The sequence below is a fragment of the Asterias amurensis genome, chromosome 10 (assembly GCF_032118995.1).
Source record: "Asterias amurensis chromosome 10, ASM3211899v1".
In the NCBI taxonomy this organism is placed as follows: Eukaryota; Metazoa; Echinodermata; class Asteroidea; order Forcipulatida; family Asteriidae; genus Asterias; species Asterias amurensis.
The window spans coordinates 7047281-7067487 of record NC_092657.1 but is presented as its reverse complement, the minus strand read 5'-3'; the positions used below and the strand labels follow the sequence as shown (position 1 = coordinate 7067487).

At 39.5% G+C, this 20207-nt stretch overlaps 1 protein-coding gene across 1 annotated transcript; it reads left to right on the top strand.

Moving 5' to 3' along the window:
• Positions 1–1838: 1838 nt before the first annotated feature.
• On the top strand, positions 1839–11358 carry LOC139942549 (ficolin-1-A-like). Its single transcript, XM_071939393.1, has 5 exons — positions 1839–2876; positions 7482–7541; positions 8833–8969; positions 9055–9316; positions 10207–11358. The coding sequence occupies exons 1-5, from the start codon at positions 2486–2488 to the stop codon at positions 10455–10457; spliced, it is 1101 nt and encodes a 366-aa protein (XP_071795494.1). The 5' UTR covers positions 1839–2485; the 3' UTR covers positions 10458–11358.
• The last annotated feature ends 8849 nt before the right edge of the window (positions 11359–20207 follow it).

Below are 20207 nucleotides of genomic sequence, written 5' to 3'. Positions count from 1 at the left end.
TCAGCAAAAACAGAGAGCTTTTGATGTCTATGCAACAGATTATTTGAAATCAGATTATACATTGAAAACGCTTGAGGGCGTCACTGTTTTACTAACCCTTGTGCATAATTAAAATGTGGTTGAATAAGCATAGCTGAAATATTCGCCATCATTGAGTAAACTTGGTGTTACAATGACATCTGTGACCGTGAAAGATTTGGTCGATGTAGTTTGCATTGTTCAAATGATTTTGAATTTCCACACTAAATTGTTAAAAAAACATGGATTTTGTTTTGTTTGACTTTGGCAAAATACAGCACTGATCTTCATAAAATGGACCAAACTTAACTTTAAAGGCAGTGGACACTATTGGTAATTACTCAAAATAATTATCAGCAAAAAACCTTTCTTGGTGACGAGTTATGGGGGAGAGGTTTGATGGTATAAAACATTGTGAGAAACGGCGCCCACTGAAGTGGCATAGTTTTCGAGTAAGAAGTAATTTTCCACGAATTTGATTTCGAGACCTCAGATTTAGAACTTGAGGTCTCAAAATCAACCTTCTAAACGCACACAACTTCGTGTGACAAGGGCGTTTTTTCTTTCATTATTATCTCGCATGTTCGATGACCGATTGAGCTCAAATTTTCACAGGTGTGTTATTTTATGCTTATGTTGAGATACACCAACTGTGAAGGCGAGTCTGTGAAAATTACCAATAGTGTCCACTGCCTTTATAAAAACCATTAGTGTATTGCTTGAAACTCAAACGACGAAACACTGAGAGGACGATGGCTCGACAGTTTGACGCCCAGGAAGATGCACCCACGTCCTATATATATTATATTTATTGGTTTATTTCATAAAAACATAAAAAAGGAATGAACAGTATGACAACCGATGTGGTTGAGTTGCACTAGAAGATGTACAGTATAAAACAAGTCCTTAAAAAGAGCTTATGTTTTAAAATGGTACTCAATTTCCCGGCTATTTATTGTATTTGATATGAAACTTCATAATACGGTTGCCAGAGCAGGAGTTAATCCCTCGTTCATTTCGGTTGTTCAAGACATGCCTAATTGGCCTTATGACTCGTGTAAACACTTAAATTGCAGTTTACTTCACTCAATTATCTGCTCTTTGTTTCCCCCAGGGTATTGTTAATGTTGACTGTACTGAGGCGGTTTCTTACAAACCTTGGTTTAGTTTATATCTTTGCAACCCTTGGTATTATTTAAATCTTTGCAGTTCCAATTATATGCTAATAATTATATCCAGGGAAGGGATTGTGTCACTGTACCGCCTGGTACGTTCGGACCTTCTCTGATTGGTCGAGTATTTGAATGGGAAATGTCACCATCTATTGCACCATACCTAGGAAATGTTTTTGTACACGGGCAATGGGGTTACTGTCTATTAAAAGGGCTGATTTAGTAATTCTTTGTGATGCTCCACGGGCAATGGGGTTACTGTCTATTAAAAGGGCTGATTTAGTAGTTCTTTGTGATGCTCCACGGGCAATGGGGTTACTGTCTATTAAAAGGGCTGATTTAGTAGTTCTTTGTGATGCTCCACGGGCAATGGGGTTACTGTCTATTAAAAGGGCTGATTTAGTAATTCTTTGTGATGCTCCACGGGCAATGGGGTTACTGTCTATTAAAAGGGCTGATTTAGTAATTCTTTGTGATGCTCCACTGGTCACCAATAATATGTGTGATTCTCAATGAAAACCTAGACAGACTTATGCTTGGCCTCTGTGGTCACCAGTATTTGCTAAGAAGTATTATTGTAAGATTTAAAGGCAGTGGACACTTTGTAATGACACAAAATAAGGGGGTTATCGAGGGGGTTGCGATATTTTTTTTGCCAGCTCTTGAATTACTTAATGAAAAAGCAAACACGTTTTATTTTGTTATTAACATAAGCATTATTAGCATTTAAATAAGGGTAGTTTACAACATTGATAGCTGATGGGAGACATGGACTACAAGTTACTGCAAGATCTTTATATCCATGCAGACAGTTAGGCCGTGTGAGAATGGGCGGCATCAGCTACGGCTACAGCTAGATTTCCGTATCATCGTGCGTGGAGATATAGGATGTCCTTAGCAATACCCTTAGCAACAGCCGTAGCCGTAGCTGTAGCCGTGGATGCCAAATTGGACACGGCTTTAGCTTGTTGGTGGTGGAGTGAACTGACTTAACTAGATTTTACATATCTTCAAGGTTTCTTCTGCTAAGCTATTTATTGAGTCCTAGTAGTTGCATCCGGAGCTGTGAGGACGAGGCTCCTTCTGGTTCCGGTTTCCTGTTTCTTTTCCGTTTTCGGTTTAGCCTTGTAGATATATAGGGAGGATAACAAAGATTGAATCGTTTGAACCATTACCTCAAACATATAAAATAACGGTTTGGCAAGTTCTTGCTCATTTCACTGCGAACATCTGTACGCAGAGGATCAACGTCAAGAACTCGTGTAGGTTTGTTGTTGAAGTGTTAGCTAAGCACAATGGGGTTGTTGATCCGTTCACTCTTGATCGTTATGATCATGAAGTCTATAGCTGCACGACAAAGTGCATCTTCCAGCAATCAGGCAACGGGTTCGTGTGATCAAGACGTAATTGTAGACAAGCTAAAGGGCATACTCATAGAATACCTAGATCTGGTTAACGGTGAAGTAAGGAACATAATACAACAAGTGGGAGAGCTGAAAGATTCAATGGCTGAAACTCAAGAAGCTGTTTCAACTGAACTGGAAGCCACTAGAGGTAAAGTAGACGAGTTACAGGTGGCCACTTCTGATAATCGAGAAAAGATAACATCTGAGCTGGAAGAAACAAGAAGCAAAGTGGAAGAGTTAGAGGTCTCAGTGTCTGCCTTGGTGAAACTCATTACTAATGGTAAGTTCTGTCGCAACTCCCTAATTGTAGACTATTTCCGTGACGTCACTCTAATGTTGAAAGTGTAGATTATTTTTACGAATCTACACTTCGCTCCGAATCTACACTAAAGTGTAGATTCGAACACAATCTACAGTTTTAACAATTCAATTGACAAATTCCTATCTTTCAAAACTGAAAGATATCATGGGCAACAAAACATAGCTGGACAAATTTTATCTTTCAATTTACTTAAACATTTTTTTAGATGAGAAAGATTACTCTAGGAATATATTAAGGTTGTACTCGATAATGTTGCAAGAAAGTATGCCCATATACTTAAAAATATTGTAAAATAGTTCTAAAATGTGACAAACCGTCGTTTGACATACGCATACGAAATAAGACTACCTATAGTTGTTAGAATTCTTTTTCATTGAAACTGTTACATAAACTATGAGGGAAATAGTTTAAGTCAGAGAATAGACTCTATAATGCTACTCTCACGCTGTGGTGAATATCTTGCGAATATGAATATTTGAAATTGTTGTAATTGGATAGTTCATAGTGTTCTCGGTCGTCCCTCAACCTATCAATATCTTACGCATTAATACTGCATGTTTACCAACAATACCATTTCTTACCAATGCTTACGTAAATCGATGGCGAAAAACCGTCTTCATAATATGTGCTGAGTTTATGCTACTCTTACACTGGGGAGAATATGCTAGCGAATGTTACGTTCACAAGTCAAATAATTTTATGCAAACGGAACGAAATTCTCGAAAATCGCTTAAACTTAGCAACATTCGCCGTATCTTCTTAACCGCGTTCACAAATTAAACCGGTTTCTAAATTGACCGATCTTCGTAATGAGGTGGGGAATAATTTGTGAACGTTCCGAACTTGTTACCAACGCTTACGAAGACACGACATAATAGTTGCGAAGCTTGAGTGATGTTTAATATTTCCGTTCGTAATCACATTCGCTAAGCATATTCTCCCCAGTGTGAGCGTAGCTTGATGCTACTCTCACACTTGGACGAATATTCTTGCGAACATGAATATTTAAAATTCGCGATGAAATCGCCCCAAAGTTGCGATTTGACAGTGAATATGTTCTCTGTCGTCCTTAAACCTCTCCTTACCAATATATTACGCATAATACGCACGCTTTACCAACAGTACCAATGGCTTACCAAATGCTTACGAAAATCGATTGCGAATTACCGTCTTCACAACATTCGCTGAATGTACGGAAGCGCTTCGTATTGCCCCTCTCACAGAGTGGCGAATGTTCTTGCGAAGATGAACATTTGAACTTCGCGTTGAATACCTCCAAAATGGCGGTGTGATAGTGAATATTTTTATCTCGGTCTCACCCCTCGATCGTCCTCGGTCGGCCCTCCCCTTACCAATATCTTACGATTGTTTTATTTTATTTCGAATGCTTACACCAACGCTTGACAATGGCTTTACGAACGATGCCAACTTTCACGCACGCTTTACCATGTTACCGATGCTTACGAAAATCGACGGCGAATAAACGTCTTCGCAAGATTCGCTGACTATATGGAGGTCGAAAAGTGGACATCTGCTTTTCCGCTCTCAAAACAACAAGAAAAGCAGATTGAACGTTGGGGCAAATCAATTAATCTACTTTTCTACTAGCCGAAAAGCAGATTAGACATTTTGTCACACAGTGGCCTAAAAGTGGACATCTGCTTTTCTGGGTTTCCCGGAACCCTTTACCGCTCCACACCCCCCTGTAACAGATGGACGCTGTTTAAGAATTAAGAACCAACATCCCTTAACAAATGCCCCCCCCCCGCCCTTCAAACAAGAGAGGGAGGTATTTGTATGGAAATTCGAATTTCCCCAATAAACAAAGTACCGGGGAAAAACAAGCGTGGGTCCAGTAGTAGTTGAAAATGTTGTTACAACCTAGACAGTCACGGAGAGGGGACGGGGATATAACGGGCCTCGGGCCAAATTTCAATTCATAGAGCTGCTTAAAAGCACAGAATTTGCTGAAGCACGGAAAATTAATGCCTATAAACTCATGTAACTGTTTTTAAACTTGTTTATACACGGCCACTCATTCAATAAATATAATAAAACATCATGTAAAATTACAAAATTACACAATACATTGAAAGTCACCTGAAAATAGATTGTTTTTTCTTTCAAACACAAGAGTATATGCTCACGAACAATAAAACAATTTTTTTAGTAATTGTTTGTCACGATTTATATGTTTAAAAAATATATAAAGTTGTTTGGGGGGCTGACTCCGCCTACCCCTTTTGTGACGTCAATCGAGGCAGACTTTGCCTGCAATGCGTATAGTAAACATACGTGCAAAGTACATGTACGTCCAAGTCGTGAGTTGGTACATTTCAAAAAGTGTTTTTCTGCATTCAGCAGCAATACACCTGGTCGGCATTGCCGGAAAAAACAATTTTTGTTTTTTGAAGCGTACAAACTCACGACTTGGTCCGTACATGTACTTTGCAATTGTGTTTACTCTACGCATTACAGGCAAAGTCTGCCTCGATTGACGTCACGAACAGTGCCCTCTCGGGTCGGGGTCTACTCTTAAATTTGTAAATAACATAATAACCGATTTTTTAAAACCTTAGTTAACTGTTTATTCACATTCCACTCATCAAAACACATTAGTGACAAAAGCTTTATTTTGAAAAAATACCACTTCCAGGTGACTTTAAGTCATATAGTCACACCAATTACAATCTTAAACAAAATAAAACATCAAGTCAGTAAACGAAAAACAGGACTATTGACATTTAAAAGCGGTAAGCCCATTCAGTCACAAATAAATTAGAATTGGTGATCAAACAAAAGGATAAAATGTCAGTTTTTTTACTATACACATAAAACATAAAATTAAAACTAAGATTGATACTATAAAACAATTAAAAATATGTAACAATAATAAAGAAAAGGAAGGACATACAAGAAACCAAGGAAAATAATTATAATAAAATAATTGTAATATATATTTATTTTTAGATAAATAATTTATATTATGAATTATTTATCTAAAAAATAAATGTATATAGGAAACAGAGACCGTACTTAAGCGTTTAGTATAAGCAGAGGAGGCAGTAAGCAAAAACAATTGTCAACATGTGAACAAGTTTTAGGCATTGGAGTTGAAACATAATAACAATCGAGTGGAGTCTTGGCCGTTAATTTGATTCTACCAAACAATAATATTGTTCGTATATTGGTTCGTTTATTGGTATATTGGGCCCAATGCCCGTTATCCCAATCCCCTTTAACTTTCTAGGTTGTGACTACATTATGCCAACTACTACTGGACCACGCGTCCCCGCCCCCCTGAACTATATGTTTATTGGGGAAATTCAAATTTCCACACAAATACCTCTATTGTTTGGGGGGGGGGGGGGTATTTGTTGAGGGATGTTGGTTCTTTCTTTTAGACGGGTCAAATAATCGGGACAAGGAACATCAAAGGCAATTAAGCCGCGCGACTGGGAAGCGTCCATTTATTACAGGGGGTTGTCGAGCGGTAAAGGGTTGCGGAAATCCAGATAAAGAGGATGTCCCTTTTTGAGCCACTGTGAAACAACACGTCCAATCTGATTTTCGGCTAGCGGAAGAGTAAAAAAGGGCATTGAACTAAAACGTTCAATCCACTTTTCTGCGTCCAGGAAACCCAAAAAAAAGATGTCCACTTTAAGACCACCAGTGTAGGTGAATAGGTAAAATTTGCTTTTCTGAAATCAGAAAAGCAGAAAAGCAGAAAATGGATGTAATTAAAACGTTCAATCCACTGTTAGGGAGGCAGGCAGAAAAGCAGAAAAGTGGTAAAATGCTTCAGGAAACAACGTTTAACTTGCTTTTCTGCTTTTCTGATAGCAGAAAAGCAGATGTCCACTTGTGAACCTCCATAGCTGACACTAAGAAACCGGTTTCTAAATTGACCGATCTTCGTAAGGAGGTGGGGAATAATTTGTGAAGGTAGAATTTGTTACCAACGCCTACGAAAATACGGCGAATGTTGCAAAGTTTGAGCGATTGTCAAATAAGGAGTTCGTTAGCATATTCGCTAGCATATTTGCCGTGTGGTGAGAGCAGCATAAAGTGACCGATTTCATAAGGAGGTGGAGAATGACGTGTGAACGTACCGAATTTGTTACCAACGCTTACGAGGACACGGCGAATGTTGCGAAGTTTGAACGATTGTTAAATATTTCCGTTCGTAAGCAAATTTCCATTCTCCCTAGTGTGAGAGTAGCATTAGGAAGTACTTCGTATTCCTGCTCTTACAGAGTGACGAATGTTTTTGGGAAGATGAATATTTGAATTTCGCGTTGGATTCGTCCAAAATGGCGGTTGGATAGTGATGTATTTCATCTCGGTCCCACCCCTCGATCGTCATCGGTCGGCGCCCTAACGAGTCTGGGCCTAATCTTAAATTAGTGAACAAAATTAGAGCTAGTTTTTTAGAACCTTAGTTAATTGTTTATTTACATTTCACTCATCAAAACATATAATCTTGGTGACAAAAGCTTTATTTTGACGAAATACCACTTCCAGGTGACTTTAAAGTCCTCTTGCTTTTACTTTTGTTGGTAGATACCTCCGATACTGACGATTCTGATGCAACTGATGAATTTGCGACCACGACGGAAGGAGGTAAGCGTATAGGATTGGGTTAAGTTACATCATTAACGGATTGGTTAGTATGACCATGGTATGACAAGCACATTGTGACGTCATTGGGTCTCGAGTTATTGTAATTCAAAGCTTATTATTATAATAGCCACCCGATCTTCATTTAAATGTGTAAAATACTCAATCGTTGTAGCATCATATCTTAAAAAATACTCAGCCGATTTTAAAACTTGTTTGTAACCGTGACCCCATGTTGACCTTTACTTCAGAGTCAACCGGAAATGGGATCATATCTCAAGAACTGCACAACTGATTTTCAATTTCTTTACAGTTATAGATCCTTTGAGCATTGAATATGGAACTTTGGTTTGCCTAACCCCATGTTGACCTTTACTTACGGGTCAACCGGATGTGGGACAATTATCTCGAGAAACTACACAACCGATTTTCAATTTATTTTCAGTTCTTGACCCTTTGAGCGTTGAAAGTTGACCTGGTTACCGTAACTCCACGTTGACATTTACTTCCGGGTCAACCAGGAGAGAAACATTAGTTATCTCATAAACTACATGTACAATTTTTTTTTCAGTTTTGAACCCCTTGCTCATTGAACATTAGCCTTGGGATACTATGATCCTAAATTGACCTTTACTTCCGGGTTAACCGGAAGTCGAACACAAATTTCAAGCACTATACACCCAAAATAGTTCAATTTACTTTCAGTTTTAAAACCCATAAGTATTGAAGATTGAACTCGTGTGTTACCATGGCTCCGTGTTGATCTTATTTCTGGTCAAACGAAAGTGGGACCTAATTATCTCATGAAGCACATACGCCATTATCAGTTTCTGCTTAGTTCCAGAACCTTTGAGCAATGACGGTTGAACTCTGGTTACCTTCACCCCATGTTGACCTTTAGTTAAAGGTCAACCGGAAGTAGTTTTTAGTTATAGACCCGATGATCATTGAATATTGAAATTGGGTTTACCATGTCCCCTGTTTGAACATTATTTATGGGTCGACAAAAAGTTGGACCAGATCTCAAGAACTTAACAGCAAATTTTCTTTTTCTTTTCAGTTATTAACCCATTTCCAGTGTCAGGTTTAAAATGAGTTTTGAAGTCAGTATTATAATGAAGTTTGGGTTCAGGTTTCTAAGCCCGCGAAAAGGGCCTGTTACAGATGAGGACTATTCTATCTCAATGGCAGGCTCAATTTAAAGCTCTGGAGCGTCCAATCAAAGCAATACAGCAGTAATTTTAGCAGTTATGTAATTGAGGGTTTATGTTTTGTTTTCTCCCTACCTCAACAGATGTGTTCCCACGGGATTGTTCTGATATTCTTGCGATCGGTGCGTCGGTGAGCGGTGTGTACATGGTACGACCTCTACGCTCCAGTCAGGCTTTCCAGGTGTATTGTGATATGGAAACAGACGGTGGTGGATGGACGGTAAGATAACACGCTGTAGTGAATGAATGACGTCACAAATTCAATACAAATTTACAACTTCTAAATATATTGTGTGAACTTTTAGGTGTTCCAGCGGCGCCAGGACGGCAGTGTAGATTTCTCTTTGGACTATGCCAGCTACAGCCGTGGCTTTGGGAATGTAGATGGAGAGTTTTGGCTCGGTAATGACAACTTGCACCTTCTGACCGCTCAGGGCGAGTACCAACTACGCGTGGATGTTCAAGATTTCGATCAGGTTACCGGGTATGCCAAGTATGACTCCTTCACCGTCGCTGATGCGAGTGAGAACTACATGCTGCGAGTGGAGGGTTACACAGGAAATGCAAGTAAGACGAATTCACTTTTTAAGGCAGTGATACATTTAATCAGAAGCGCCTTTGTAGAGAGTTTTCGTTTTTGACGACGAATGGTTCTACGGAGGATATGATGACATTTGGCATAATCTGCGCATGCGTCGGCTTTGAGGACGGTCTTCCCTAAATTTTTAGGAAAGTACTTCGGATGAATCTGCGTTTTGCTGAAAACGACAACGTTTGGCTGAAAACTACTGACCGTCACCAGAACCATCCGTTGTCAAACGGAAACTCTCTAATGCCAACCAAGGAGGGGTAACTTACAGAATGCCTTGCCTTAAGCAATTTATACTGAATAGGAATAGTAAAGATTCTGAAGCGTATGGTCGCCCGAAAGATACACAAAATATCTCTCGTATCGTGTACGTACACATTAACTTATCGTGTACGTACATAATAACATATCGTGCATCATGTTCGTTTGGGACTTATCGCATAAGTACATGATACGTTTGGATCTATCATTTATGTAAACTATACCCAGTAAGTTATCATGTATTTATTATCCACGATATTTGTTTAGACTTATCACGGAGGGTACACGATCAGTTTTGGAACCTATCGTGTACGTACATGAAGTTATTATGTACGTACACTATTAATGTTGGACTCATCGTGTACGTACATGGTAAGAGTGATTGGTGTACTCATGTTGCGGCATACTCTTCTGTCAAATAGGCCCTGCAACTGAGCTGTGTCGGATTGTGAGAATTATCTCACATCTCTCACAAAAGAATCCTCTCAGTTTGTGCATTGTGGTTATAACCTAGGCAACATAAAAGCCCAATTCATACTTACCCCTCTGTATCCTATATCACATACCTGTAGTTTTATGACTATGACCTCGTGTTTTTATATTTCAGCTGACGGGTTAAAATCCCACCAGAGAATGGGCTTCACGACCAAAGACAAAGACAACGACGTCAATGCCGTAGGCAACTGCGCACATGAGTATCCAGGGGGCTGGTGGTTCAGGTTCTGTCTTTCGTCCAATCTGAACGGGCTTTATTTCCACCATGCCGAATACAGCCGTCTGGGTGGATTCATGTGGAATAGCTTTAACAATTACCGCTCACTCAAGTTTTCCGAGATGAAAATTAGAAGCCGAATTTAAGCTAGCCCTAGTGTGGTGAGTAACCCATAACAGGTAACGGCATTCTGGGGAAATCTCCCCGTTGAAAAGTTTAAGTAAATTTTTAAAACTTAATTAGCCCTGGGGCCAATTTCATAGAGCTGCTTAAGCAAAAAATTTGCTTAAGCACGAAAATAGCTCGCTTATTTTACACATGTTACTGGCCAAAATGTCATGCCATATATCTTGCTTGTGACTGGTATTTAGCTGTTGTTTACTTAGCATAACAATTGGGTTGAGTCTTGGCCGGTAGTCTGGTTTTACTAAGCAAGGATGTTTCTGCTTAAGCAAATATTTTTGCTTAAGCAGCTCTATAATATTGGGCCCAGATCTCTTTATGTCAAACATTTACCATATTTTTTTTAACGACAATCAACATGTGAAACTAGGGTTGTATACAGCTCGTGAAATCGAGTAACAAATGAAAAATTATTAATCACGATATTATATAATGTTATGAGATTGTTCGTCTTTAAGTTAAATTTATTTTGTTTTGCTTATTACTGAGCTTATTAAATTTCCCTTTTTGAATTTATTGACTACTTCTCGTCTTTTACACGCAACTAATTAGTTGCACTTGGTTAAAACAGATTCAAACAAGGAGTATGAAAGTTTGAGCTCAACTGGTCGTCAAAGTTGCGCGATAACAATGAAAGAAAAAACACCCTTGTAATGGACAAAAACACTTCTGGCTTGTTTACTTCTGGTTTGTTTAAAAAACAAGTCAACGTTTACACCAGTTAACTCATAGCTTTAAACATAACGATATGTTACGTACTTCTGTTGAAGAATTTCCCAATATTTCATGCTACGGTTTAAATGATGCATTTGTTACTGAATATCGTAGTTGAAGAAAAATATGTTGTTATGATAAAAGTGGGAATCCATGTGTGTGTAAATGACAGTTTTGTTTACCCCCCTTCCCGCCGGCGAGCAGAAAGGAGGGATACCATACAAGTGGTAGTCTTGGCCCAAGACGATGGTGTTTGATTCTGGATTCTGGATAGTGTACTACGCGCGGTTGAATCGCCAAAGCGCGCCCGCCACGGTATGATTTAGTTACGTGGACGTCTTGAAATCTAGACAACACTCTGCAAGCTACCATCGTCTTGGCAATCCTGCAGCGCTGCGTGCACTGTGGGCGTTGCCGTATTATGTAAATAAGGCCGTTGTCAAGGTTGTATAATGCATATTCGATATAATATGAACAACATGGCAGCGCCCAGCAGCATGAAATGAAGTCGGGCCACGGTCGGACGTACCGGACGAACGAGTGATACTATAGTGTGGTTTGCCTAGCCATACTAAACGAACGCATTGCAGGGATTTAAATTCTACATTACCTTTTCCCAGAAAACCCAATAATAATTATTGTCGTTATTCTGAAGAATAGCTGACTACAGAATGTCTGAGAGAAAACTGACAAAGGAGGAATTAAGAAACAAAATGCTTGCATCTTCGTTACGTGTCGTGTTTGTTTCATAGTTTTATACTTCCCCGAATGATTTGTCGTGGGCAGGCAGATCACATGAACCACTGACAGACGAACTACCCACAGTGCATATTATTATACTCACATGGAGGTAGAAACCTCCATGATACCGTATATAAACTGCGCCAATAAAGTATCTAAACACTTACAAATGGTCAGATATATCGGAACCTGAAATAGTATGCCAAAAAATAATTTTTCATTTCTATTCACCGTTAATTTCTGCACATTTTGACACATCTTGTGTTGCGCTACGATGTTGTTTGGTGGATTTCTGGGCACTTGAGTGGCTTAAGGTCGAATTTCAAAAGTTGCAAAAGCCCCTATTCAAGCTAAATCGTTGTATTGTGACGAGTAAGATCAGCGTTTCTTTTGCCCGCCCTTTATAAATGATTTGTTTGTCGCGTTTTGGATAAATCGGTTGCGATGAACATCAGCAATAATTGTCAGTAACCAAGCAAAGGGGTCAAAGATGGGAGGCATACAACAAAATGGGTTAAGAGCCAGAATCCCTGATTATGGTAAGACAGGGAAAGGTGTTTCAAGATAACAGGAAAGATGGCTCAACTGACCAAACAGGAAAGAGGACGGATCGTTGGTTTGATAGAAGCCGGTATGTCGATTCGAGCTGCAGCTCATCAAGTTGGAACGTCACCAGCGACGGTCAGTAAAATGGTGGAATGGCTACCAAGCTCAGGGAAATGTGGACAACCTGCCAAGGAGTGGCCGCCCGAGTGTGGCTTCTGCAGCAGAAGAAAGTGAACAAGTCCATCAAGCCTGACACCACTCTCGAGGGATTGCGACGCATCCTGATCAGGAAATGGCAGGGGATTGACCAGGGACAGATCAGATGTCTCGTTTGGAGTATGAGAAGACGACTCCTTGCCGTTAACAGTGATGGAGGACACACCAAGTATTGAGGACAGGATATCAGCAGTTTTAGAGTTAAAGATACGGCCATAAATTTCATGGTCAAGTAAACGAAACGAGTTTGTGTCTTTTGTCTTGATTTTGTCTGAGTGTGATGCTTATGTGAGTTCCCTTCTGGAATTGGGGTGAATAGGGGCTTTTGCAACTTTTGAAATTCGACCTTAAGCCACTCAAGTGTCCATAAATCCACTAAACAACATCGTAGCGCAACACAAGATGTGTCAAAATGTGCAGAAATTAACGGTGAATAGAAATGAATAATTATTCTTTGGCATACTAATTCAGGTTCCGATAAATCTGACTATTTGTAAGTGTTTAGATACTTTATTGGCGCAGTTTAGTAGTTTTACTACAGCAAACACTATTCACTGAACATGTACAATTTAATTGTCGTTCATGCATCGACTCATCGACTTTGCACATGTATTAAACTTTAGGGCTACTAATTGTGTCACAATCACATGAATACCTAATAGTATGTTATAATTAACAATGATGTATTGTGTCTAAAAACAATTGATACAGTTTAATTAAAATTATTTCTAAATAAAGGCCAACACAAATTACTTGTTCATAAAATTGATTTCTTTATTGCCAAACACAAATTCTTCACAGAACAGTGGCTATTAAAATGATCAGGTTTGTAAACAGGCTAAAACAAGAATACCCCACAATTAAAGCCTGAGCGACTAGTGAAATTTGCTTCTCAACTATTCGTGCCTCAAATAGTCGCAACTTCAACACACTATAGTCATTTTTCATGCCCCAAAATGCATTGCGGCGTATTATTTGCTCCAGGTGCAATGGAGTAAAACTCACGCTGAAATGATTTAAGGATTGTGTCACTTTATGTCTAGGGCTGGGCGACTAGTGCGACACACTGTCAAACTTGTCGCACAGTCGAGATTATTAAAATCACTAGTCGTGTTGCGACTACTTTTTTTAATTCCTAATTAAATAATCGTGTACTACAAAAATAGTAACAACTTCCTGTTTGGTGAACTGTCTATTGTATCGCTCACGACTATTCATGGCAACATAATTTACTTACGAAACACAGTCAGTGACACCAGTGACAAATCCTTCAATCCTCTAAGCACGAAATTTACCATATTGCCCCTGCGGCAAACAAGTCGTGACTAGTGTCGTAGTCATGACTTTTTGAGGTGTGACTAGTCGAGTAGTAACTTACACTAGTGGCCCATAGGCTTACTGATGTCTGGTTGTGTTTCATAGGTAAATTATGTTGTCGTGAAAAGTCGTGACTGTGAGCGACACAATTTGTTCAGCAAGCAGGAATAGTCGCAACTATTTTAGTTGTTGTGGTGGCTCGATTTACGGAGTAGGTGAATAATGGCAGTCGCAACCTCGGCTAAGCAATAACTAGTTGCGATTTCGACATCAATCGTAGTGCGCACCACTAGTCGCCAATCACAGGCTTTCCCACAGCAGCATTTAAAGTGCACAGGTATCACAGCAGTTATACACAATACTGTTTGTACTATGTACTTGTGTGAGTGGCTGAGCCTACGACCACTCTTCTACATTGTGGGGTGCAATGCAGTTTTCATCTGATTCTCTGTGTCATAGATAGTTTATGGCAGTTGAAAGACCATGTTGCTCATCTCGCCCAACTCTTCCACTTAGTTGTACATTTTCATCTTGGTGTTCAAAATAATGACAAACATCAACCCCAGTCCAAAAGCATCGGTTGCTAAGAGTATGCACACAGTTCCCACAGGGTTGAAAAAGCTATGTAAACTCATCTTGAAATTGAAAGTCCATCTCTGTATTGGTATGGTATGATACATGTCGACAATAAATTGTGATACAGTGGTGGAACTTTGCAGCAAAATGTAGAGGACAGTTCTTCACATATGTCTTTCTTGATTGACAGTTAATATGATGTTCCATCTTTTCCTTTTCTCTTGAGACTTCCTCTGCAAAACAGCAAAATATCTCTTCCACAATTATATACGCTTGAATCTTGATTCTGTCACAGATTTGTCTCTCTTGAATCAAGAACTCCATTCCTTAATTGCAGAGCAGTCGACATCTGACAAGACGAGGCCCAAAAAGCATCAGTACTCCAAGGTGGGCATGCAGCAGTTCTCTAAAAACAGACTCCTGTCCTGGAAATGTGCCCTATCAGAAGAATGAAACAAATACAAATCATAGAATAAGTTCAGTGATTATATTGGGTCTCATTGTGCTAAACTTTTTCTGCATCAAGCTTAATGTAAAATGTATATCTGTTTTGATTATTAATATTAAACCGTTGACCAGCGAGGGTTACGATCATCAATCAACCCAACTATAGCAATTGTAAACAAGTGTTATGTGCACAGAAGAAAAGTGTAAGTTAAAAACAGAAAATTTCAGCCACGAGCCATTTTCAAATCAAGGGATATGTATCTGTGTGCATTGAAGTGTTGGTGACTCGAGTCAGACAAATCCAATCTCACATAAAGCTGGACTATGTTCGTTCCAAACCGAAACAAAACCAAGGAGTAGGCTCATACTTCCTTCGAATGCAAATGCGAAGTGAATTTTGGTGAGGCAATCATTTTACGAGCTGCCCTTCCATAAGTGAGACACAAGAAAATTGTGCTTCGCATGATGAAATAGCACTACTATTTAGCAGGAAGGAGGTCTACCTACATAAATAACAACAAGTTTTGAAGTATTCAAACATGACAAACAATGACTACTTTATGACTTTACGTTTTCTAATTCTAGACAGATTCGATCAATATAAACAAGATTCTCTCCACTCACCACTTTGTGACACTGACAGTTACATAATGACTTGGGATCCATGACTTGCTCAGTTGCAAACGTTGGTTGTATGTATCATGCTCTAGTTTCCCATAGTATATTCACACCCGGACATGGTCCAACTGCCTAACTGCAGCAGACGAAGCACACGAGAACTGACGGAGTTTATCGCAAAACCAGACCGTCCGCAGAGAGGGCACTAGCTGGTATATTTTGACATAGTCGTTCATTAATTGCCATCTGGATAGCAGATCAATATAGCTTCGGCTCACTTGTTCATCTTTAGCATTCATAATTGTGAATATTTCCTATTTTCTTACGATTTTTCCTCCACGACAAACACGGAGCTGCCAATGCCGTGTAATCATAACATGAATGACCCCGGGGTCAACTAATACATTATGTTAATTTATTACAACGATCGCACGCTGATTGGTCCGTTGCAAAGCTGTAGCAGAAAACAATGAAAAAGTTAACACAGCGCTGCAGGATTGCCAAGACGATGGTAGCTTGCAGAGTGTAGTCTAGATTTCAAGCCGTCCACGTAACTAAATCATACCGTGGCGGGCGCGCTTTGGCGATTCAACCGCGCGTAGTACACTATCCAGAATCAAGCACCATCGTCTTGGGCCAAGACTATACAAGTGGGTGATTTTACTCGAACTTCTGACACCCTAAAACCCTTGTCAACGAGCGGCTGCCAGCAGATAGGTACGCGGATCCGCTGGACGGAAAGACACAGGATTTATCACTAAAAAAGGGAATAAAAGGGTAGCGACGCATTCTTAAACTGCCGTTTAAAACCGACAGGGTCGTTACCGTGTGATAAAGGCCCGAGCCGAGATTTAAAACGGAACGAGTCACTATACTCTTTTATTCCCATTCAATGCCGTTTTGGTTAAAAGGCGACTCACCGATAGTGTCCACATCGCCCGTAACTAGCGCGTAGTTATTTATGCATCTAAACATACCTGAAAACAAACCGGTTATAAACAGCTCCAGCTGGTCTTTAAAGACAGTGGACACTATTGGTAATTGTCAAAGACTAGCCTTCACAGTTGGTGTATCTCAAAACATGCATACAATAACAAACCTGTGACAATTTGAGCTCAATCGGTCATCGAACTTGCGAGATAATAATGAAAGAAAAAACACCCTTGTCACACGAAGTTGTGTGTGTTTAGATAGTTTGATTTCGAGACCTCAAGTTCTAAATCTGAGGTCTCGAAATCAAATTCGTGGAAAATTACTTCTTTCTCGAAAACTATTGCACTTCAGAGGGAGCCGTTTCTCACAATGTTTTATACCATCAACCTCTCCCCATTACTCGTTACCAAGTAAGGTTTCGTGCTAATAATTATTTTCGAGTAATTACCAATAGTGTCCACCGCCTTTAACAACCGTTTAAACACCCCACGTGACGCGCTCTCCACCAATAGGGATAGAGAAACTGTGTGAGGTATTGATTAATTTAGAATAAATAATACTTTAAATAAAGGGGTAATTCCTTAAAGACATGAAAACAGAAGGTAAAGGAATAAGTTCGGACAGCTTCTCTTCACACGAAACAAAAGTATTATATTTATTCAACTTCCAACAACAGGGTATACATTATCAAGGGGGAAATTATCAATACTATTTTGTTTTAATGAGTAAAATTGTACTAGGTGTGACTAAAGCCCTTTCACACTACAGAGCTATTTCCCGGGAAATATACTTCCGGGAAAACCCCTGGAGTTTGTAACATTTTTCCCCCAGGAATATGCACGGTCGTTTCACACTTACGATCAAACCCCAGGAAATGTGGTAAACAGGTCAGCCCATGTGGAAGTTACCAATGTTAGAGGACGGAAGTCCATTCCCACAATGCCACGTGGCCGGCTGCAAAATCATTGCCATAATGCGATCCAAATGGCTGCACATTGTGTATTTGCGGGTTGTTATACCAATATTTGTTTGATTACGGCGGAGAAGAAGTCTTGCAATTCGGGGAAGACGTCGCTGACGGCTTGCAGGAAAAGACGACTGCTGTGACAGTGTTTTAAAGACATGCGGTAAAACAATCGGATGGAATTTGTCGTGCGAATGACGGGTTTCATGGCACTCACTGGAAGTATTGGTCAAAGGTCAATCTGGTCTAACTTTCTGAATGGCATTTTCGAAGGTTTGCATAATAATGTCCATGATGTTAGGGCCAAGGTAAATAAAGGTTTTATAGAAAAAATACCGCATGGTCGATTTTGCACAATCTGACAATAGAAGTAAAAGAAAAAGAAGCAATCTTCCTTTCCATCTTCAATAGTGCTGTTTTTCCATTTTTCAAAGAATGAACACTTAATAGGCTTTAACCCCATATTGGCTAGCATTTATTTTTTTGCAGGAGAACACTTATGCAATAGACAATATTTAGGGATTGAAAAACAAAACTTACATCCTACCGACATATAGTCTTTTTCCCAAGGTTTTCAGTTTTTTCTGCAATGGGCAGGGGTCCGTTCATATCCAGCACCACGAAGGCAGTCAGCCAATGTTGACAAAAATTTCCCGTTTCTTGAAGGCCTATGCCCATCTAGCTGTTTTGGACTGCATCGTCGGCCCAAAATGCAACTAGTTTCAAAATTTCATCATGACTCCATCGGTCACTTCTACCCATCGTAAGAAATTGAGCAAAAGAATTGAACTAAAATATTAACTGTCAGGTGTCAGACAGCAATGTCGATAGAAGAACTCAAATCTGACTCATGGGCAACACAAGTCCTTCAACGGCCAAGTACATGTAAATAAGAAATACCATACACACCTGTCGTGTGTACGAGAAGGAAGCTTGTTCACGACAACTATTTATTCTATTCCTATTCCATTCACGTGGTATATTTTTTAAATTCATAAATTATATTTATTCGTATATTACATATGTAATTCACTTTTATTTTCGTACGTAAATGTTAACACTTTCAGAAGGAGGAAACAAAGAAGGGCTATTGTTACCGCACGAATTATTTGGCGCGCTATTTCTGACGTCTGTGACCTTTCGAGATTAATGACGTCTCAACACAGTGGAAGCAAAAGGTTGGGTAAGTTAAACCCGCTTTCGTTTTCACTAGCTGCTTTTCCCGGTAAAAACGTTTTTGCCCGGGGTTAACTCCTTTAACCCTACCACTGAGCAGGGTTAATTATTTCCCGGGAATAAGCTATTTCCCGGGAATGTTTTTGTAGTGTGAACAGATCGAAAAAAACAATTCCATGCATGTAGTGTGAAAAGGGCTGAAGTGTGGTGATGACCCACCAGGATTCACAGTAAACGGCTGTTGAGGTGAAGACAATGGATGGCGCAGTGTTTAGGGGATTCCTAGTGGAACAAATCCTTTGGATATCGGTATCTGTGTAGTGGGTTGGTTCTTAACCCAAACAGAGGTACCAAGTGTCGGCATTACAACTATTTCCCTAAACAGTCCTTGACGGCAGTGGACACTATTGGTAATTAGTACTCAAAACAATTGTTAGCATACTTTGTAACGAGTAATGGGGAGAGGTTGATAGTATAAAACATTGTGAGAAACGGCTCCCTCTGAGGTAATGTAGTATTAGAAAAAGAAGTAACTTTCCACGAATTTGATTTCGAGACCTTAGATTTAGAATTTGAGGTCTCGAAATCAAGCATTGGAAAACATATAACTTCGTTTGACAAGGGTGATTTTTCTTTCATTATTATCCGATTGAGTAACAAGTAATGGGGAGAGATTAATAGTATAAAACATTGTTAGTTATCGAGAAAGAAGTAATTTTAACGAATTTGATTTTGATACCTCAGATTTAGAATTTGAGGTCTCGAAATCAAGCATCTAACCACACAACTTCGTGTGAAGGGTGTTTTTCTTTCATAGTTATCTCGCAACTCCGACGACCAATCAAGCTCAAATTTTCACAGGTTTGTTATTTTATGCATATGTTGAGATACACCAAGTGACAAGACTGGTCTTTGACAATTACCAATAGTGTCCAGTGTCTTTAAGGATTCGATGACCCAATCCAGTCCTCACTCCTTGAGTCGTCCACTGTTCCTCCTGGTGAAATCCTGTTCGGTCATGTTCCTTTTTCCTTGCGGGTCCCTTCCCAGTCCGGCCATTCTATTTCGGGCAAAAAGTTTCCTATTTATGCTTTCTTAAGCTCCTCCCTGGATCACTGGTACATTTTCAAAACCATCCTATTGCTTACAACAATGTGTTAAGAAAGTGGTTAACACATAATAGAAGTACAGTGACTTGAAGCATAAACAAAACACAACTCATACAAACTAAATATGCATGCCCATACAGCGGTCACCTGACTGAACCATCAGTGACTACATGTATATGCAGTATACACACATAAAGATATACCATTACGTAAACCACCTAAAGGAAGGCAACTTTATGTACTGAAACCCCAAATAGTTACCCCTGCTAGTAACCTCATTTCCATTCAATATGTGTAAAAAAAAATAACACAAACTGTCCTAATGTGCATGGACTTGGAAAATAACCATTTCGTTA

Excerpts from the sequence above, each read along its gene's own strand:
- LOC139942549 (XM_071939393.1), top strand. The coding sequence starts at position 2,486 with ATGGGGTTGTTGATCCGTTCACTCTTGATCGTTATGATCATGAAGTCT. Across the intron at positions 8,970-9,054 it reads CAGACGGTGGTGGATGGACG|GTGTTCCAGCGGCGCCAGGA; the intron begins GTAAGATAACAC and ends GTGAACTTTTAG. Across the intron at positions 9,317-10,206 it reads GGGTTACACAGGAAATGCAA|CTGACGGGTTAAAATCCCAC; the intron begins GTAAGACGAATT and ends TTTATATTTCAG.